The following is a 21992-nucleotide window of genomic DNA, read 5'->3' as shown; positions in this document are numbered from 1 at the left end:
AGACCCCTGACATGCCCTGGGGCAGAGCTCTGAGCTGCCATCTCAAGACCTGATTCTGGACGGGGAGGCCTGGGGGGACCAGTGGAGGTGACCACAAAACCACCAGACTGTGAGGGAGGGGTAGCTCTGAGGGGGAGAGAGACAGACACGAAAACGTAAACACAAACAAAACAGCACCAACTCTCCCTCTCCAAATAAGCCTGCAACCCCATATTCCAAAACACATAAAGAAATCTAATGCTCAAAGAGAGCCAACAAAATCTCCAATCAGCACATAAATTTACTCCAGATGAGGTTTTGGAGAGCAGGCTGACAGAGTTTGAAAATAAGCATGTCTAGGATGCTCCCAGAGATAGGATTGTACAAAAGCAGGAAGAGAGATAGGAAGAGGAAAGCAATTCGAAATCTTGAAAATAGAAAATACGGTCACTGCAATAACAAATAAAACCTCCGTGGACGGGACAGGCCCCAGCAGAGGAGAGACCTGCTCGGTCCCGAGGAAGAGGCCCACTCACCACCAGTCCACACAGCTGTGGGCACGCGGCGGAGCCACGCATGCTGGGGTGGCTTGGCTTCTCCAGCAGGCCACCTCCCGTGGTGACCCCAGAGCCAGCCTTGATACTCCGGGCCGCACCTCCTCGGCATTCCTGCCAACCTGCCAGTCCCTTTCCGGTCCTGGTCGGGCCCGTGCCCAACAGCCCCTCCATGCCAAGGTGGGACGGCAACTTTCCCATCTTCGCTGCTGCCACTGCAGAGCGAGCGGGCTGGGAGCAAGGTTCCTCATGAAGCTGTGGCCTCGGAGGGGGCCACCCAGTACAGCAAGCCTGGCTTCGGAGCCGGGGATCGGGATAAGCCAGTCGCATGGAAGACCACCACCATCTCCCCCCCGGTTCCTACCATATGAGGACAAAAGAGGAGTGGCCGTGTGAGGTGAAGAGGGTGTCTCCCCCACTTGGGAGTCACAGGCACCCAGCTTTGAATGCCCACGTTGATGTTCAGATGACGTGCCCTTGACTGGCAAAATTATTTTCTCCCTCACGCAATGGGCATAACGGCTAGAAATTTTGAAATGGTCACCTCACTCCCGGCCTGTTCTCTCAAAGAGGGCCTGGCCCTGCCCCAAATTCGGTGGGAGGGAGGAGCTTTTGTACTGGAGCCTCTACTCTTCAGGGAGACTGAAGAGACAGGGCCCAGGGGGCCCAGGTGGAGCTGCAGAGCAAAGGAGCCTGGGAGGTTGGGGTCAGGGAGACCGCAAAGGGGCCAGGAAGCACACCAAGCAGGTGGCCCGCCCTGCCGGTTCCTGTAAGTTTCCAAGTTCAAACCCAGCTCTGCTCCACAATGCTGGGGTCATCCAGGGCCAGCCGTTTACTTCTTTCTGCCTCAGTTTCCCCGTCTTTCTACGAGGGTTAATAGTACTCCCTCTCTCTGGGGGCAGGATGAAATGAGGGGGGGCGTGTGAAGCACTTAGCACAGTGCTCACGGGGGGGGGGGGGCTCTCTATACCCCTTCCTGGGCCTTTAGCTCCAGGCTCTGCCCCAACCCCCAGCCCCAGCAGTGTCTCCCTCGCTCCTTGTTCATCCGAGCCTTTCCTCACCTCGCCTTCTCAAGGAGGCAGAAGTCCCCGTTGCCTGGCTCTTTGGAATGATGACAGTTTCTGGGGCTAGGCTGGACTTTTATAAGTGAGCGGGGAATCCTCGTTCAGTCTTTTGTTCGCTCATTTGTTTCAATATTTCTTCATCACCTGCTATGGGCTGGGCACCATTCTAGGCGCTGGTAATAGAGCAGGGGGCCAAAGAGAGCTCGTGTTCCAGGGCAGATGGTGTCCAGCTTTCCTGGGGTGGCCTCAAATACAGTCCTACACGCACCTCAGCTGCCGGGCTAGACGTGCATTTTCATCTCCCTCTGAGATGCCCAGCCCTATGGCCCCAGCAGAGACCCAAGGAGTCGTGTAATGTGCCCTTGGCCTCCAGAAAACTGCTCCAGCATAGACCGCTCAAACCTGCTGCTGTCAGCGGAGCCTGGCTCTGGAGTCCAAAGACCTAGGATCCAAGCCTGAATCTGTGGCTTTTTGATGTTGGGCAAGTGTCGTACCTGCTCTAAGCCTCCATTTTCCCACCTGTGAAATGGGGATATGAATAGCACCTACCTCAAAGGGTCACCGTGCAGACGACAGGAGATCAGAAGACAGCATGCTTGAAACGAAGCCTTGCGCATGGTCGTGCTTGATGCAGGTCAAATCTTACTACTACTGCTATTATTATTATTATTATTACTATTACTATTATTATTACCTGACCCAGGGTGTCATAGGCCTTTGGTTTTGTGACCAGTTTCAGGTTTGAAAGATATGCCTATGCCTGGCCCTGAGACAGGGCCAAGATCCACATGGCAGCCTCCCAGGAAGGCCGCCCACCATGGCCCTGGGGCAGCCCATCTGAGGTTGAGGCCCACTCCTGGGTGTTCCCCGTAGCACTTTGTGGAGAACACCCCTTTAGGTTTGCCTCAAATGACCCCTTCTCAAGAAGGCCTTCCCTGCCCACTCCATCTGAAATTGCAAACCCCCAGCACTCCTGATCCTCCTCCTCTGCTTTCTTTGCTTCCATAACACATAGCGCCACCTTTCATGCTGTGTTTTAGTTATTTTTTCTTCCTCTTTAAAAACTGTGGTCTGCCTCTCCACCCTAGAATGTAAGCAGGAAGAGACTGTCAACTCTGTAGGGCTGAGCAGGCCCAAGGCAATTGGCCAAGAGATAAGCCAGATACCCTGGTCTGCTAGTTAATAACGACGGGAGAGTCTCTTCCTTAATCCGAGCCTCAGTTTTTTCCAGCAGAACCACGAGGTAGGTGGAACTGGTGGCCTCCACGGGCCTCCTCAGCTCTGACTTAGAACATTCTGTGCTTTTGTGCTGTTTCTCAGGATACACGGAGCACAGCCCTGGCCTTCGCGGGCTGTGTCACGAGCACTACCAGAGCTACAAGCAGGATTCCTCTGCCCCTCAGTCTGGCCTCCCCAAGCCCTCACCTTTGTCAGGAAGGCCCTGGGCGTGGGAGCAGGACGGCTTGGTCCCCCCCTCCAAGTGGCAGAAGTATTCGACCTCAGCTCCCCATCTTGGGGTACAACCACCTCGCAGGACAGTTGGCCGGTTCAGGCATCACCAGCTCCTGGGTGCAAGTCCTGCCTGGAATTCCGTCTTCTCCCTTATTCTCAGCATGGGGTCATCTGCTGGGGCCCAGAATAGGAAAGGCCAGAACCTGGAAAGCCCCTCTCTCTGCCCCAGTGCTCTGCCAGGAAAGAGACCCCGTCTGGAGAAAGCAGCTGTCTCCATTGTAGCTTGGGGTCCCTCCGTGGGTGCAGTTCGCAAGACTTATTAGATGACTGCTAGGCGCCAAGCACTGCTTTAGGAGCTGTGGGGAGTGTAGTAGGCAAACACAGACACGGTCTCTGCTCTCTGGCTCTGCCTATATTCCCAGGGCAGAGGTGCCACCAGCCCAGGGGCCAGAGGCGTGTTACAAAGACCGGGGCAGGAAACCCGCGGTTTGCACATGCGCGCGGCGGAAGCTCTGAGCATGGAGGAGACAGCTGGAAAGAGAGTGTACAGAGTGAGAAGCAAAGGGGCTTGGGATGGAACCTGGGGAACCCCAACGTCTCAGACGTGGGCAGAGGAAGAGATGGTAGGGAGGAAGCAGTCAGGGGGAGGGGGGCCTGGGCATCGAACCAAGACAAGAGGAGATTTCCAGGAGGAAGGAATGATCAACCACCAAATGAGTCCAATGAATGAAAGGGAGGCCCAGACAAAGAAGAGAAGGTCTCCTTGTTAGGGAGAGGCACTGTTGAGTAGAACGTATGGAAGGCTGCCTGTTCTGGGCTCCAGAGCCAAGCGGAGACAGTGAATGCAAGGAGGAGTAAAGCAATGTTTACTGAGCACCTGTTATATGCCAGGTCCTCTGCTTGGGCCCCCACATGCCTCACTCTTTTATTTTTATTAGAAATTTTATTTATTTGACAGAGAGAGCACAAGCAGGGGGAGCAGGAGAGGGAGAAGCAGACTCCCCGCGGAGCAGGGAAGCCCGATATGGGGCTCCATCCCAGGACCCTGGGAGCATGACCTGAGCCGGAAGGCAGACACTCAACCGACTGAGCACCCATATGCCTTATTCTTACATTAGTTCAGTCAACAATTTTCTAGATGCAGGGACTTCCTGAGAAGCAAAAACAAGGCCCCTGCCCTCATGGATCTCATAGTCCCTGAGGAAAGGGGAGGCACAGGGAATAGGAGCCACACGTGAATCTGAGTATCAGGCAAAGATATGTGAAACCACAACTGGGATAAGGGTCATAAAGGAGGCGCACAAGGTCCTAATGAGAACCCACGATACTGGGCTCTGACCTGCTGGGAGGGCAGGGCAGACTTCTCTGAGGAGGCCGGCAAGCTGAGATCTGAAGGACAAAGAGAAATGAAAGAGGTAAACAGAGGAAGGGGGAGTGTCTCACGCAGAGGAACCACATATACGAAAGAACCTGAAGGTGGCCAGTGGGAGCAGAGTGGAGAAGGGGAAAGGCAGAGTGAGTCAGGGTGAGGATGGAGGGTGGGCGGGAACTAGATAAGGCTTCACAGGCCATCACGAGGGGTTTCGACTTTACCCTACAAGCACAGGAAAGCCACGGAAGGGCTTTAAACAGGAGAACAACATGATCAGTGTTGTGTTTTGGAAATGCCACTCTGGCTGTGGTATGAAGGGAGGGCAAGAGATGATTGGGGCCAAGCACTGAGGAAGCTATTAGGCTGAGTCCAGTGGTGGTAACTTGTCCCAGAATGGAGACAAAGGAGACTAAAAGAAGTGGATGGATTAAAAGATGTTTAGGTAATGTTGACAATAGCGAGAACTTGCACATAACTGGTGCTCACAAACAAGGGACTGGTAAAATAAATGATGGTAGATCTACCTAGAAGAATTAAACCATAAATGGAGTGATGAAGGTTTCTAAGTGCTAAATAGAAAGCTTGACAAGACCCACTGTTAAGTGAGAATGCCAAGTAGAGAAGAGTGTGTGTAGCATGGTAAATCTGTGGAAGAAAGGGAGAAATAACAATATACAGTGTATTCACTGTCCCATAAAGATGCAGGGGAAGAGGGCACCTGGGTGGCTCAGTCGGTTGGGCAACCAACTCGTGATCTGCTCAGGTCATGATCTCTGGGTTGTGAGATCCAGCCTAGAGTCAGGCTCCATGCTCAATGGGGAGTCTACTTGAGATTCTCTCCCTCTGCCCTCCCCGCCAAAATAAATAAATAAATCTTTACAAAAAGATGCAGGGGAAGGCTACCACCCACCCTCCATAATAAAGATGGCTGGTTCACTTGTGTGTATCTGGGGTGGGGATGTTGAGGTTGATGGAGTTGGGGTGAGATCCCACACGCCATCCCTTATATTATCTTGATGTTTGAATGTACTACCTATTTAGAAATAAATTGGGGCGCCTGGGTGGCTCAGTCGGTTGGGTGTCCGCCTTCGGCTCGGGTTATGATCCTGGGGTCCTGGGATCGAGTCTCGCATTGGGCTCCCTGCTCTGTGAGTAGTCTGCTTCTCCCTCTGCCTCTCCCCCTGGCTTGTGCTCTCTCCCTCACTCACTCTCTCTCTCACTCACTCCCTCTCTCTCAAATGAATAAATAAAATCTTAAAAACAAAGAAAGAAATCATTGTAAATGGCAAAGTGACTTAGGAAGCCGACCGATCAGGACTGGCTATGGGGTTGGTAATGTGGGAGAGACTGAGGATGATTCGTAGGCTGAGGTCTGTGTAACCAGATGAAAGGGGTGCCCCTTGCTCGGCATGATAAGGGACAGGAGAAAACCACAGGTTGGGGAGGGACCATGGTGCGATCAGTCCGGAACAGGCGAGTGAGAACTACCTTCGAAGAGTAAGATCAGAAGAGAGAGACGGGGCAGGGGCTGGAGATGGAAGTGGGGTCGAGGAAGGCATTTTGTTTGTTTCAGCGGAAGAGAGATCTGAGCACTTTAAAAGCAACTGGGAAAGATCCAGTTGAAAGCGAGAGCCCGGTGCTCCATAAGAGGGAAGGTTTCACTCACTCGATAGGGTCGATTCTCCAGGAGAGGCAGAATGACGGGGGACCCGAAGTACACACAGAAGTTTGCTCTCAATGAAAGGAAGTTCCTCTATTTTAACAGGAGATGAGTGGCCAGGGAGGGAAGACTCAGGAGCCCATTTGGCTTCAACCTTTGTCCCAAAGTCTCACGGGGGAAATCCCTGGAGCCTGGAAGCCCCAGCCCTGCCCAGATGTGTGTGGTGGGCTCTGCGGAGGTGGTGGTTAGGAAGCGGTAGCTCCCTGTCTCTGCCGATCACTGTGTCCTGATATTGACTGAGTGCCCGTCACACCCCACACCTGTGCTTGCAACTTCACACGTGGCCCGCACAGGGGTCCTGTGCACCATGTTATTATTATCAATCCTGTTTAAGAGTTGAAAAAGGAGGCTCAGGAAGGCTCGCGGTCACGTGGCTAGTAAATGGCAGGACCCAAATCTGGCAGAACCCAAATCTCCTGATTCCCGGGCCCTGGAGAGGTCCTGGCAGAGAGCCATTGAGGAGGCGGGATTAAGGAAGCAACCAGGCCCAGAGGCCCTGAAGACACCTGTGTATTCTGAAATTCCCTCTGCATGGGTGTTTCCCACCCTGGGGGGCAGGGGGTTTGCAATGTCTGGAGACCTTTTGGTTGTCACAACTTGGGGAGGGGGGTCGCCCCTGGAACCCAGTGGGTAGAGGCCGGGGATGCTGCTAAATGTCTTTCAGTGCACAGGACGGGCCCGACAATATAGAGGCCTGGGGCCCCAAAGTGCAGAATGCACAGCCTCAGAAGCTCCCAGGGCCAAGCAGTTTCTCATTGCCTCCCCCGAGCCTCCACAAAAGCAAGTATCTTCATTGTTGCTACTGGCTTTTTACTTCTGCAATGTGGGCTTCACGGGAAAACATTCCAACAATGCCACAGTGTTTAAAGTATAAAATAAAAGCCAGGCCTCCTCCCTCCCATCCTAACCCCCCAGAGATAACCCTTGTTACTGTTACTTTTAGTGAACAGGTTGAACACCACAAGTGGAAAACAACTTGTTTTATCCCCCCTGTCAAGTCTCTCTGTGACCTATTTCTTCTCTGCCTCTTGGGTGAAACCTCCTGAAGAGCCACATGTTTTTTTTCAGCCATTTTTAGAGAATTAAAATAATCCTCCTCCAATTACTCTCAGGGATTAACACATCCAGTCCAGTGTCACAGATGAAAGAAACCCCAGACGTCACTGAAAGTTAAAGCTTTTCCCTTGTCCTCTGCTGGGCCTATCCGGCCCAGAGGCAAGGCTGCCATGGTAGACAGGGGTGTTCTCCCTTGTTCCTCCCTCCTGGTTGCAGAGGAGGCCCCTGTAAGGATGCACCATCGTTCATTTACCCAAGTATCAGTTGGTGGGCATTGAGGTCATTTCCAGGTTTTCACCTTTATAAAGACTGTTGTGACGTCCTCCTACATATGCCTATCTATACACACTGGTTAAATTATGTCTTTAGGATAAATTCCCGGAAGTCAAGGTGCCAAGCTATGTGTATTTAAAACAACGAAACCTCTTTCCAGAATGTTCTCCACAGCAATCGAATCAGTCTATGGTCCTACCAGCAGAGGATGAGAGGGCCCATTAAAAGTCTGGGTCTGTATTTCTCTGTCTCTGTCTCTGTCTCTCTTTCTCCTAACACAGAGCCTGGCACATACAAAGAAGACTAGGCTGCATTACATATTGAATGAATGGCTGTTGAGAGTTAGCTGGGCATCCTGAAGCCCACGGGGAAAGTGTAAAATCTCTCCCAACTGTCTTCCTCCCTCCCGCACCCTCACACTTCTATAGTTCCTAGGTGCTAAATTCTTCTTGAATCTGTCCTTTCCTCTCCGTCCATGACCAATGCTGGAATTCAGGCCTCGCCATCTCTTGCCCCAGAGGAGTTCCTTGCTGGTCCTCCCATCTCCAGTTTTGCCATCTCGGATCCGTTCTTGACCCCTCCAGAGGGAAGGCCCTAAAACACTCTCCAGTCTGCCTCCCTTCCCACCTCCGGAGGCCGGCTCCCTATGGCCCATTCCACAGGACAGGCTGTGGCCCATCTTCTCCCTGCTCCTGTCATGTCTCCTGGGGGCTTCGCCTCCCCCACCCCACCCCCGCCTTATACTCCAGCCAGCCACACGATGCTGCCCACCTGCCTCAAGCACAGCAGGCTTTGGCTCTGCCCATGGTTCTCTCTGGCCGCGCTCTCCTCCTCTCCTTCTCCGTGAGCAGACATGCGTTGGCTTGTGGCTCAGCAGCATTCATTCCTCTCCTTTTCCTAGATTCCTCCTTCTTGGCAGTGAACTGCCTGCCTCACTGGGGTAAGGCTGGCGAAATAGTCAATCCATGTGTCTGCCTGCTACCGTGGGAGCCAAAGGGACATAGCCCAGTCTAGCCAGGGAGCAGGCATAGGACGAAGTCTGGTCACTGGACACTCTCTTTGGACTTTGGATCTGGAGCAGGTAGTATAAGAATAGAAGACAAGATCATTTTCATCCATTTCAGCGGCAGCGCCCTCTTCAAACCGTCCCTACTTCCTACCCCTCCCCTGCTCCTCCCCAACGCTACCTTTGCTTCTGTCTATACCCCAACCTGGTTCTCTAGCCTTTTCCTTGATTGTGTAAGCTCCTTGTAGCCTACCCGCCCCCCCCCTCCAATTCCTTTCTCTCGTCAGTTAGTCAGAGATGGTTTTTCTGTTGCTCGCCACCGAAGGTTTCTGAGAGAAAGCCCAGCTCAGATGTCCCTTCCTCTGCAAAGCGTTCCCTGGTTCTCTGAACATTCTCGTAGCTCCCTGTGCAAAGTGCAACCCTACCCTAGGGTGGTTTTTTTGTTTTTTTTCTGTCCCCTCCACTAGAGTAAGAACTCATGTTGGTCCCACCATGGTAAGCTCAGTGCCTGATCCAGAGTCAAGCATTTGAGGCAACAAACACTGAAGGGCTAAACTAATGAACTGGTGGGTAGCTCCGCCCCTTGTCAGTGCTTTGGACAGGCTCTCGTCAACCCCCGGAAACGGAAACGATGTTAGTGGCTGCCTCCCTTGTGAGACTGGCTGGGAATAAGATGAGTGGCTTTCTGTTGGGGCCCTCATTCTGTCTGTGCTGGGGAAGATGGAGTGGGAGGGGGCAGGGAAGCAGGCACGGGTGGGGGGGCGGGGAGGGGGCTAGCGGAGCGGCTCAGGTGGGAGATGACAGTGAACTGGCTTAAGGTGGTGACAGTGGGAACTGAGAGGGGCAGGGGCTGACTGGGGAGGTCGTGAACCGAGCACTAGAAGTGAATATGAAACTCAGTTGCTTCTGGTAGTTCTCAAAGCTTCTGGCCGTTTGAGATGGCTTCCCGCGCAAGGAGGTAGCGAGGGAGCACGTTGCGTGTGCACGAGAAGGACCGTTAGGGACGGTGTCACGCCGTCTCCAGCATCCCCCTCCCGCCACCAGCCACCATGAAGGCTGCCTGGCCTGTTTTCTAAAGAGCTTCCCCAGGCAGCAGGGGAGAGAGGAGAAGGCGGGGGGCGGCCACCCACACCACTCAGCAGAGGTGAGCTGAGGAGCATCCAGTCCTCTCGTCCCGCGGCCCCCAGCCACTACAGGCTGCCAGGTGCCCTGTTTGGGATGAAAGCTTTTAAAAAACCCATGTGTATGGATGGTCATGCATTCATTCTTGTTCATTTCACTAATACTCACTGAGCCTGGAGCACGCAATGCGCCATGGACCCTGATCTCAAGAAGCTCGGGAGCTGGCGGGGGAGAAGATGCGTAATCAGGCAATTAGGAACCAGTGTGAGCGGGAGGTAAGCACTGGTTGCTATGGGAACACGAGGAGAGGCCACAGCTGCTGTTCTCTCCGAAGAGTGGTGGCAGGCGAAACAGGAGGCCCGAAGCAGGCAGACCTGCTTGCCAGGCCCAGGTCCACACGGCCCGGGCGCCTTGTCCCGCACAGAATCTTCTGGCACAACGAAACCTATCACCTCTCTGCCCCTTCACTGCCTCCCCTAAGAAATGAGAAAGGGGCACATGATACAAAGGCCAAATGAGACCCTGCATGTTTGTGCATGGCCCCTAGCAGATCTAGGCTACGTGGTCGGTGCTAGGAATTTTTTTCGAAACATATCTGTTGGTTGAACGTTTCCCAGGCTACCGGCCACCAGAGGTAGAGCTGTGAACAAGATGGACAAGGCCCTTGCCCTCACAGAGGTTATTGTAATTTGAGAGGAGAGACTGATTAAAAAAAAAAATCACGGCACAAGTAATTACTCTTGTGATGAGGATCATGATGATGCTACCAGAGTGGTTCAGAGCAGGAGTACGCTAGGGGGCCAGGAAGAAAGACTTCCTGGACGAGGTGACATTTTGGCGAAGACCAGGAGGAATTAGTCAGCAAGGAGGTGGGGACGCTGCATTCCAAGTACGGTAGAGCAAGGGAGGTGGTGCAGAAGCAACAGGGAGTCTGGTATGTTCCAGGCAAGGAGAGGTCAGTGGAAACTGGGGTGGGAAGGCACAAAAGAGGTGGGAATGGGGGATGTGGGAAAGATGGGCGGGGCGCCAATGAATCCGAGCCTCTGGGCTGTGGTGAGTTCACACTGGATCCTAGGATGACCCCGAAGTGCCAATGTTACTCTGACTCCCACAGCTGATCAACTTACTTGGCAGTACCTGAGGCGGGGCCAAGATCAAGGGGCTTGACTCAGAGCTAACTTGTAGAAGTTTCTGGAGTACAAAAGCTGCCAGAGGCCCTGGAAGATGTTTAGGCCCAAACTCTTATTTGGCAGGTGGGAACACAGGAGGCCCAGAGGCCCAAGAAAGACTTGTTCAGGGTCCCCTGACAAGCAGAGCTGTCAGATATGGAACCAGAACCCAGTCTGAGAGGCCACCCAGGGCTTCAGGCCTCGGCAGAAGTCGGAAGGTGGGGTGGTGTTTGTTTTTGTTTTTGTTTTTTTGGAGATGCCATTGTCTCTCCCTCTCAGGGTAACTGGCAGGGTTTCCAGTTCTTTCTTGCCTTCTTGCACTTCCCCTAGTGTTCTTCTTTTCAAAAAGGTACATTTTCCATAACCTCAGCTCCTCATTTGCTTATCCTCCACCCTTCTATTGTGAGCGGGGTAGCCAGGGGCAGGGCCTGGATCCCAGGCTGGGCCCAAAGGAGCTACTCCTGTGCCAGTGACTGATGTATCTCCCAGGCTTACACCCTGGCTTCTGCCCTCGCCACTCCCCCCAGTCATGTTCCATGAGCAAAGCTCTCCCTGATGACATGATCACACCACTTCCCTGCTTTCAGCCGCCGTCTAATACCATCTCTCCATTGCCGAGATGAGAACAGTGAGGCCCAGGGAGGGGAGGAGGGACCTGCCCAGGGTCCGGCCCCACCCATCTGTGCACTATGTTCTGGCCTTGTGACTCTGCCTATCTCCACACCCTGCCCTGCCCTACCATCTCCCAGTATCATCAACTGGCTCCCTTCTCTCTCTGTTGATGGAAGCACAGACCTACCAAGGGTCGAAGGGAAACCCTGTGGAGAGAGGGTGGCCCAGTGCTGCCTGAGCAGAGGCTGCAGGGGGAAGGATGAGGGGAGCCTGTTCTCTGCCTCTCTGGCTTAGCTGGTGTCACTTACCAGCTAGCCCTCTACTCACCCTTGCAGCTTGGGGCCAGGGGTTCAGCCATGGATAAAATAAGCCGCTCTACGTCTCCACCAGGAAATGCCCCACTTGGTAGGCCTCCCTTCTAGTCAGGAACGGAGGCCACCACACTCTTCCTGCCTCAGGCCTGGAAGCAGCCAGCTTTGGAGTTGATGCTCCTGGCCTCAAATTCCGGGCTCTGCCACCTCTAGCTGAGTAGCCGTGGACAAATCCCTTACAATCTCGGAGCCTTGGCTTCCCCAGTGGAACATAAGCATTGCTACCTTACCAGCTAGCTATAAAGATTCAGTGAGCGAGTGTATGTAAAGGACCTGGCAGATGATAGGGGCTTGACAAGTGTCAGTCTCCTCCCCACGCTCTGGGCTTGCCCCTCTGGCCCCACTCCCAGCAATCTCTACCTGATTTCTGCCAGAGATCCTTGGGGAGAGGCTGGGACCAGATCTTGGCAAGAGCTTCTTGGCTCTGGGGAGAAGAGAAGGGAGCTGTGTCCCACAGTAGACAGTCCTAATCCCTGAAACTCAGCGGGAGGCACGCAATGTGAAGTTAAGCCAGGGGAAAGGATGAAGGGCAGGAGAGATTGGAGGGATGGAGGAGGAGGCAGGTGGCTTTGGAGCCTGTGGGAAGTCAGGACAGCAGGGAGAGGGCCAGACAGCATGGGGGCCCATCCTGCTGGTCCAGGCAGTGCCAGACGGTTAGGAGAGACAAAGGAGGGGGACTCTGGGCTGCAGACTGCTTGAACCTCCCTGGATGGCAGCTACTCTTAGGTTCTCCTGGGGCCCAGCATCTCTGTCTCATCGGGACCCATCCAGGCTCTAGCATGAGACTCAGCCCAGCCCCATCCAGCTTCAGACATCTGGCCCCCCACCCCACATCCCTGCTCTGTCTCCACTACCTTGAGCCAGGCTCAGAGTTTGTTGCCCTCATTGTCTGTCTCCACAGCCAAACCCCTGCTGCCCATTCCGATCAGGGTTTCCTTTGGATCCATTATTACCTACCACCCAGACGTCCCCAAACATCTGACTTAGACTTTACAATTATTCTTCACAAGGCATTCCCCTCTGTCTCCAAAGTCATCAGCATTCATTGTTACAAAGAGGACTTAAATTTTAAGGCTCAGGATGCATGTGGCTGAAATGGATCCACTCGCTTTCCTGCCCCCTCCTGCAACCAGGAGCATGGCCAGAAAGATGCCAAGCAGGGGTCAGTGAAGTCTGGGGCCAGGAGTGGCCCTCCGTCTCCAACTCTGGTGATGACTGAGTCCGTGGCCTGGATCAGAGCTGACTGTGTAGCCGGGATTAAGGCTGAGTTTGTGACCAGGTTCAGGGCTCAGTCTTACCAGGGTTCATAAGTTTCTTTCGGTCGCAAGCAACAGAGTTCAACTCTGGCTAACTTGGGCAGAAGATAAGACCATATTTCAAAGATCCTGGGCTGGTTTTCGGAATTGATTGATTTGAACATGACTCAGCTCAAATCTTCCCAGTGTCTGTGTGTCTCCTTTTGAGTTTCAAATCCCTAGGAGAGGAGTCTAGTTGGCCCAGCATGGGTCAGCAGTCGGTGCTCTAGGATCAGTCAAGCTAGCCATGGTGCAGGGCCACACATTGCCCATGGAAATGGGAAGGGCCCCAGTCTTGGGGAAAAAAGCAATCTGGCTTCATCTACTACATCATTCAACCCGGCAATCCTACTTCCGGGACATTATTCCATGGAAATGAAAACCCTGGCACCTAAGGACCTATAAATACAAAGACATGTAAGACAGCATTGCTCACCGTGTTAAAAACAACAACCACCACCACCACCACCCTGAGAATCATAATCATCTATCAGTAGGCTGATGGCTGAATAGATTATGGCAAATCCACAACATGAATACTAGGCAGCCACTGAAGATTAGTAATTCAAGCCCTACCAGTTGATTTCGGGGGGTATTATTTAGTAAGAACAGCAAGAAGTGCAAAAATCTATAGCTGATCCCATTTTAATAAAAAAGGACAGGCAAAAACCCATGTACACAACACACATATACACATACGCACATAAGTATATGTCTATCTGTATACGATTATTCACGTATAAAGAAAAACATGAAGTAATGAATACTAGGTTACTGAAGTAGGTTATGGGGAGCAGTGATACAGATAGAAGAGGGAGACAAGTACACAGAAGAAAAGGCTGTAATTTTTTTTAATGCACATAGGATTTCATTTGAGTATATCTAACATTCTATATATCATATATATATATGAAATTAGCAGCACATATTTTCCCCAGGTTTTCATTTGTGCTTTACTTTACTTAGAATTGTTTATCTCTATATTTTTGCCTGCCAGAAGATTTTGTTTTTATGTAATTGAGCCTTTTTCTTTTGTTTGCTCCTGTATGTTTTGTCAAACTTACAGAGGTCTTGTCTCCTTCAGGATTTTAAAAAACTTTCCCCCGTGGTTTGTTTTAAGTACTTTTATAAATTCATATTGACATTTAAAGAAAACACCAATTAGGAGAAGATATTTGCAACTGTACAAATATAACCAACATCTGGTCTCTGGGATATAGAAAGAATTCCTAGAAATAAATAAATTGGTACAACCACTTTGGAAAATGGATTGGCAATATCTGCTGAAGTTGAGATGCTCCTATCCATGTCCTGGCCCAGTGAGCCCCACTTCCTGGAGTTTCTGCCCTCGTGTAACCCCCTCCCCATGAATGTGAGCTAGACCTACTAATTCATTTTTAATAAGTAAAATATGGTAAAAGTGTTAGGATGTCACTCTGAGATCCGCCTTGAAGAAACATTAAAAGAAATTCTTCAGGAAGAAAAAAAATGATATAGGTCAGCAACTTGTATCTACATTTAAAAACAATGGAGGATTTGAGAAAGAATAAATGGAAGTATAAATAAAATCAAAGTTTGCATTTTTCTTCTTCTTAACTGATCTCACAAATAACAGTGTGTTCAAAAAAATAATAGCAGCAATGTAATGGATGATAATGGCTTATGGATAAGCAAAATGAATGAAAACAATGTTATAAGGGACACGAGGGAGGAATTGGGAATACTCTGTTACAAGGTTCCTACACTACCCACGAAGTAGTGTTGTGTCACTTGAAAATGGGCTTGGATTACTTGCAAATGTACATTGCAAACTCAAGGGCAACCACTAAAAAACGTAAAAATAAGCAATATAATTGAAATTATAAAAGAGAGGAGAACGGATTAAAAAAAAGAAAAGACCCAAGTATATGTTGTTTACAAGAAATCCATTTTAAATATAAAGACACAGAGAGATTAAAAGTAAATGGATAGAGGAAGGTATACATTAATAAAAAGAAGGCTGGAGTAACTATGTTAATTCCAAACAAAGCAGATTCCAGAACAAATTATCAGGGATAAATCCGGGCATTACATAATGATAAAGGGTATCAGTTCAGATCTGAGAATCTGAAGAAAATAAATTTGCTCAATCTGTATGACAGGTACATGCAAACGTGCATTTTATGCTCTACTTTTCTGTATATTTGAAATACTTTAAATTTTTTGATAAAAATGCATCCTTTCTTGAGTACAAATATATAGAGAGAGATTAGGTTTACTAATTGCATTGCTCAGTTTGTCTATATCCTTACTTATTTTGTAATCTGTTTGGTTCATTTATACCATAACAAGTGTGGTTAAGTTTCCCACTATAATTGAAAACTTTCTGATCTCTCTTCATATTTCTAACATATTAGCCTCATATACTTTGAAATCACATTGTTTGGCATAGGAAGTTTACTGACTGCATCTTCTCTGTGAATGAAACAACCTGTTTTGTTCTCGTTAATATTTTTCACTTTGAGTTCTTGATTTTTCTGATATTAACATTGCTACATGTCTCTTCCCTCCTTTCTTCTTTCTTTTTAAAATTCCTTCCTTCCCCTCGCTCCCTTCCTCCTTCCTTCTTCCTTCCTTCCAGTATTTAACTGGCATATATTTTCCATTTCTATATCTGCTTTAAGTGAAACTCATACAAACAGCATATAACCAGATTTCAAAAAAACAAAATACTTAAAAGGAGAGTCTGCTTTTTTCTAGGTGTGAATCCACACTACATACTGATATATTTGGATTTATTCCTGCCCTTTTTAAAAATATCCTTTCTTGTTGCCTCGCGCCCCACTTCCGCCCTTTCTGATAGATTGAATTTTTCTCTTTGTTCTACGTATTATTTCTTTATACATACATTCCACATATTATTTCCTTACACATACATCCTATTTCTACTATGTTGTGACCCCTAATATTTCTTGTTCTTCTATTATGCATTTTATTTCCAAGAACAAAACTTTGCTATTGTCGTGAACATGGGGAGTCTTTACATTCGATGTAAATATTAAAGATACATTGTAAAGTGCAGTTGAAAAAAAAGAGTTCGGAGTTAGTAAAATTACACAAATCCAAAAGGTATAGCTATAGTATTTTTTAAACTGCAGTACGATTACCAGATCGTGAACAGGTATTGCGCTTCATGACTGATCATTTCTTTTGGATAGAGAAGCTTGATTTTGTAATTAACAGCAACAAATTCTACTGTAAACAGTTCAATTGCTTCAATTACGAGGTTAAAAAAAATCACAACCCTAGAGATATAGTTTCACATCTTCCATACTTCTGGTACAAACCATAACACATAACATAGGGTATGATATATTATTATGATTACTTTAGCATTGGAATTAATCAGAAAGAATGTGTAGATTTCATCTTTAAAAAAAACACCAGAACAGGAGGGAGTATGGCTAAATGTTTAACATTGTTAAAGCTGGCGGTTGGTTACATTTTTTGCTGTCCTTTTCAGTATCCTTGACGATTTCATCATTTAAAATGAAATAATGCTTTGGGGCCCACCCTGATTTGTCGAGAACAGCTGCCGCCCCCGCCACATCAAGGGGGCGGGCCCCAGCGACGCCACAATCACTTCCTCCGCCGCAGTCGCCGCCCGCCCTGTTGCTGTCTGCCGGGGGAGGAGCTGGAGACCAGGAGCCGCGGCTCGGGCGCTCGGTCTGGCGGTCGGAGGTCCGAGAGCTCGGCACCTCGCGAAAGCAAGCGTGCGGGTGTCAGGACTGGGTGAGTGAAAGGCTGTTTCTTTCCTCGCTTCATCCAGACGGGGCGGTGGGACAGGTGGCCGGGCATGGGGGCGAGGATTCGGGGTCCTCTAGCGAACAGATTTGCAGGCTCGCTCCTCGGGAAGGGGTGGGGCGGGCGCACGACCTGACTGCAGAGGGAGGCCTGTGTCCCCCGACCTGTCTGGGGGCTCCGTCCTCCGTCCCCCAGCCCCTTCCGCGTGGCGCAGCCCCCACTCGAACGGCTTTAACCGCTGTTTGAGAAGGGGAGTGGTGGTCGGGGCCCTCTCCTCCTTCCTCCCTTCTTGGTCCCTTGGCAGAGCACTCCACGGCCTTTCTTCCCCCATTTTGCAGTTGTTTTGCTGAATGGTAAATTGTTAAGATTTTTAGGTAAAAATATTATAGTTCCCAGGAAAATAATTGTCGGGAAAACACAAATTATTCCCAGGGAGAAACTAGACCCTCACACGCCTTTTCTTTCTTTTTTCCCCCTTCCCTGGCCAGTGGTTTGGATTTGCGGTTTGAGCCGATAACGTTTCCCGCCCCCCACCCCCGTCCCTCATTATGACATTGCGGCCCCCTCCCCCTCCCCATGTCTCGCTTGTGTGGGCAGGGACCTACACATACACGCATGCACACATGGCACGCGCGCGTACATACATACACACATGCAGCCCCCTCCCTGCACCCCCCCCATGCTCAAGGTTCTGGCACATCCCCTTCCCCTTGCACACATGGACACACACACATACACACCCTCTTGCACACTGTCACACCCTCCAGTGCCTTTCCCTGCTTCTCACTGCCTGCCACATACACACCTCCAGAAGCAGCCCCCTCCTTCTGCCTCTGTATGCTCTGGTGAGTGCATACACACACGCGCGCGCACGCACACACACACTCACACACCCCTTCTGGGGCTGCCTTAGCCCCTGCCTGCCACATACGCACATAAGGATATCCTTTGATTGCTGGCCCCTTTTTCGTATGCCACATACATACGTCTACACCCGCACACTCTCATTCACCCAGCCCTCACAAATGCTCCCAGCCCTGCTCCCTGTCTGCTACGTATGTGCACAGACAGCCCTCCTCTGCTGCTCCCTGCGGTGCACACACTCACACAGATCCTTCTCCAGGGACACCAAGCCCCCTCCCTGGTAGCCAGCTTCATGAATACACATATTTCTCTGATTGCTGACCCCTGTTCCGCCCACTGGCCACCCGCGCACCCCTCTCCTGTGCTGTCCCTCTCGTGGATGCAGTGGCTCACGCTGACATGTCTCCATTGTTGCTTCCCATTTTGCCGAACACACGCGCACAGACCATAGGCCACCCCTGCCCGGTGCCACCAGACCCTTCCTTGTCTGCCACAGACACGGTACACAGGCGTCCGTCCACAGAGTTGCAGCCGCTGCACAGACAACCACGCATGCACATTGTCTTTCTGTCATGCTTACACACACCCCTCTCCTCTGAAGCCAGCCCCACCCGCACCTGTCATTTTCCTACCCACATCCAGAATGGGTCTCATTCTGCCTGACACTAACGCCTCTTCCCGACACACCTGCCCCCTCCCCCTACAAACACAGGCATCTCTCCGCGGCAGGATGGCTGCCCCCCTTCACCTGCCCCTCTCCTCCTGACAGACACGTAGGCACTCATGAACACGTGGGGATCTATATTTTCCATCCTATTCCAATTTGCATTTCTCCTGTCTGTCTGCAGGGCTCAGAAAAGACGCAGACACCCCCTAAAATAACTGCAACAGTCTCTCCGCTTCCATGTTGGCATAATTCCACAGTGCTTCACCCACCTTCCCAGCGTCCAGTCACCCCCCCCACCACCTTCTGTCAGATTCTCCCCTAAGTCTGGCTCTCCTATCCGCCCAGTTTTGTAATCATTTTGCCAACATTAAAAATGTGTTCCAGGTCTACACCTGACAGTCACTGGAATGCTACCTCAGGCCTTAGAAGAAAGTGAAACTAATTGTAAAGGCCCCTTATTCTTTCTGTTACCTGCCTGCTGAAGTGGAAATAGATGTCCCTGCTCTTTTATTACTAACTGATTTGACGTTCCCATCTCCAAAGCTTTGTGCAGGGAGCAGGAACCTTTCCACTCGAGCCCCAGCTGTATTGGAAACCCTCCTAAGTCAGAGCCATGGGTCAGGAATCTAGCAAGCCTGTATGGCCCAAGCCGGCAGGAGGGTATCAGTCCAATACAGGCAGGAGGTATGGAAGAAGGCATGCTTATGTCAGTTTCAGGCCATCCACGAGCCAGCAGGAAAGGATTTCCGGCCAGAGAGAGACGACATCCGAAGTCCCAATGCACAGATCAGCCCCCAGTCAAACCACCAAGAGGAGCCGGTCGCCATTTTCCATCCCTCGTCGTAGTTGGGAAGACAGTGAGAGCCCTGGAGCCGGCCTGGATGTTGATAATGAGGACTACTCCAGGTACCCACCAAGAGAGTACAGGGCCTCGGGTGGCAGAAGAGGAATGGCTTATGGACATGTTGACTCTTTTGGGGCAGATGATAGTGAGGAGGAGGGGGCTGGGCCTGTTGAGCGAGCGCCAGTGAGAGGGAAAACTGGCAAGTGTAAAGATGATAAGCCGTATGACCCAGAGAAAGGGGCCAGGTCTTTGGCTGGGGTGCCCCCGCAGTTCTCTAGCTTTAAGCGTGATGTGAGAGAGGAGCTTGACAAGTTAGACCCGGCCCCTGCGGCAAGACGCTCTGCTAGCAGAGCCGAGTTCCTGCAGCAGAATAGCATGGCCTCTCAGACATCTGCTGAAGGCAAGGTGGCTACCGCTGGCGACAGCCTGGAGAGGCAGAGACGGGGCCAGAATGTACCTGCCCGTCCCAGCAGGGCTCCTGTGAGTATTTGTGGTGGTGGGGAAAACACCCCAAAGAGTGCAGAGGAGCCGGTGGTGAGGCCCAAAATCAGAAATGTGGCGAGCCCCAACTGCGTGAAACCAAAAATATTTTTTGATACTGATGATGATGATGATATGCCACATAGTACTTCCAGGTGGAGGGATACTACCAGCACTGCGGAAGGCCGCTCGGATGGCCTAGCAAGAAGAGCCAGAGGCGAGAGTTCAAGTGGCTACTCGGAGCCGAAGTACCCCGAAGACAAGTGGGAGGCCAGGAAGGACCAGGTGAAGCCGGAGAAGGTGCCAAGACGCCGACGGACCATGGCCGACCCTGACTTCTGGACGTACAGCGACGACTACTACAAATACTGTGATGAAGACTCGGACAGCGACAAAGAGTGGGCCGCTGCTCTGCGTCGCAAGTACCGCGCTCGAGAGCAAAACCTGTCGTCCAGTGGGGAAAGCTGGGAGACCCTGCCGGGGAAAGAAGAGCACGAACCCGAGCAAGTGAGAGTGAGTGGCGGAGCGGGCGCCAGCCCCAGCGCGGGGGCCAGTGGGGGCGGCGGCGGCGGCGGCGGTGGCGGTGGCGGCGAACTTGAAGAAATCCAAGGAGCATCTCTTCGGGAAGAGGAGCAGGCATCCCCGAGAGAAGGCGAAGTTCCTTGGCTCCAGTACAACGAAAACGAGAGTAGCAGCGAGGGGGATAATGAATCGGGCCAGGAGTTTCCGCAGCCCGGGGTGTTCATGCTGGATGGAAACAACAACCTTGAAGACGACTCCAGTGTGAGCGAAGACCTCGAAGTGGATTGGAGCCTCTTTGACGGGTTCGCAGACGGCTTGGGGGTGGCCGAAGCCATCTCCTACGTGGATCCTCAGTTTCTCACCTACATGGCGCTTGAAGAACGCCTGGCCCAAGCGATGGAAACCGCCCTGGCGCACCTGGAGTCTCTCGCCGTGGATGTGGAGGTGGCCAACCCGCCGGCGAGCAAGGAGAGCATCGACACTCTCCCCGAAATCCTGGTCACCGAAGATCACAGCGCAGTGGGGCAGGAAATGTGTTGCCCCATCTGTTGTAGTGAATATGTGAAGGGGGAGGTGGCAACCGAGTTGCCTTGCCACCACTATTTCCACAAGCCGTGCGTGTCCATCTGGCTTCAGAAGTCAGGCACTTGCCCCGTGTGCCGCTGCATGTTCCCTCCCCCACTCTAAGTCCACGGCTCTTTGCTCCTGGTCAGATGAGTTTCCCCATCTGAAACCCACAATACTGCAGGAGCCCTCTCAAAATTAACAATTGAAAGAAACCAGTGATTAACCTACACCTGTTGATTCCTTGTGATTACTTCCAATGTGAAAACGGTTGTGTGCGATTGCATTAAAAATCACATTGTCTCTCTTAGAGGTTAGAAAAAAGGAAGACTAAACTTTCTAAGCGCTACTTGAGATTGCAGTAAAAACATACAGTTTCTAACCTGAAAGTTGAAATAAGTTGCATTTGTTTTCTTCGGTAGACTATGTTGCTGTTAACTGTAACGTCAAGTTTATCTGTTAACTATGTCCGGAAGGCATCATCATTTCTGTTGCATGTTATGGGTTAATGTTCCTGTAATTGCAGTGCCGTAAAAGCTTATTAAAGTTCTTCTTTTGGTTTTACATGGTATAGTGGAATTGTTTGGTTTTGTCTAAAATGGTGGTACTAAGTGACTTTATAATTGATCCCTTGCACCTGTGTCTGAAATAGGGTTTTTGTGGGTTGTTGTTTATTTTGTTTTGTTTTGTTTTGTTCTCCTGGTGTTCCCAACAGTAGAAAAACTTGAGTGTCACTGGAAATGCTGACTCCAACAACAGCAAAAAATTAAGGGTGACGATTTCTAAAAGTAGGAATAAAGTGTATGACTGTCAAACTACTCTAGGGGCAAAGGTCACATAGAGAAGTACCCCGTCAGTCTGTGGGAAGGAAAGAGACAATGCAAAAACATGGTGAAAATAAAGAACAACGGTAGAAACAAATCCAAAATGAGTATGGGGGGGGGGAGGAGTTAAAAATCCCCTTTCAGGAAATAGAAACTCTCAGAGCCAGGCGCCAGGCTGGTTCAGTTGGTAGAGCTTGTGACTCTTGATCTCGGGGGGTGTGAGTTCGAACCCCATGTCGGGTGTGAATAAATAAAATCTTAGAAAAGAAAAACTCTTGAGAGGAAATGGGCAACCCCCCCCCCCCCCGATAACAAACAAATCTTCCTGCTGACTGTATACCTTGACACAGTGACACGAAAGGATTAGGATAGAAAAATATATACCAGACAAGTGCTGTG

General features: G+C 50.7%; 1 protein-coding gene across 4 annotated transcripts; it reads left to right on the top strand.

The window, feature by feature from the left end:
* The first annotated feature begins 16683 nt into the window (after positions 1-16683).
* PJA1 (praja ring finger ubiquitin ligase 1) lies at positions 16684-21333 on the top strand. 4 transcript variants are annotated; one of them, XM_064574195.1, is made up of 3 exons: positions 16703-16816; positions 18903-19265; positions 19830-21333. In XM_064574195.1, the coding sequence occupies exons 2-3, from the start codon at positions 18973-18975 to the stop codon at positions 20890-20892; spliced, it is 1356 nt and encodes a 451-aa protein (XP_064430265.1). In that variant the 5' UTR covers positions 16703-16816; positions 18903-18972; the 3' UTR covers positions 20893-21333. The 4 variants fall into 4 exon arrangements, with proteins under 4 accessions (XP_045735202.1, XP_045735203.1, XP_064430265.1 ...); XM_045879246.3 differs by having other exon boundaries at positions 16684-16816; positions 19071-21333; XM_045879247.3 differs by having other exon boundaries at positions 16692-16816; positions 19077-21333.
* The last annotated feature ends 659 nt before the right edge of the window (positions 21334-21992 follow it).

The sequence above is a fragment of the Mirounga angustirostris genome, unplaced genomic scaffold (genome assembly GCF_029215605.1).
Source record: "Mirounga angustirostris isolate CCGP_5_RB_7025 unplaced genomic scaffold, mMirAng1.0.hap1 SCAF_11, whole genome shotgun sequence".
NCBI lineage: Eukaryota > Metazoa > Chordata > Mammalia > Carnivora > Phocidae > Mirounga > Mirounga angustirostris.
Note: the sequence above shows the minus strand (reverse complement) of the source record. Positions and strands in the feature narration are given on the sequence as shown.

Coding starts and splice junctions, on each gene's coding strand:
- PJA1 (XM_064574194.1), top strand. CDS start 18,973: ATGGGTCAGGAATCTAGCAAGCCTGTATGGCCCAAGCCGGCAGGAGGG.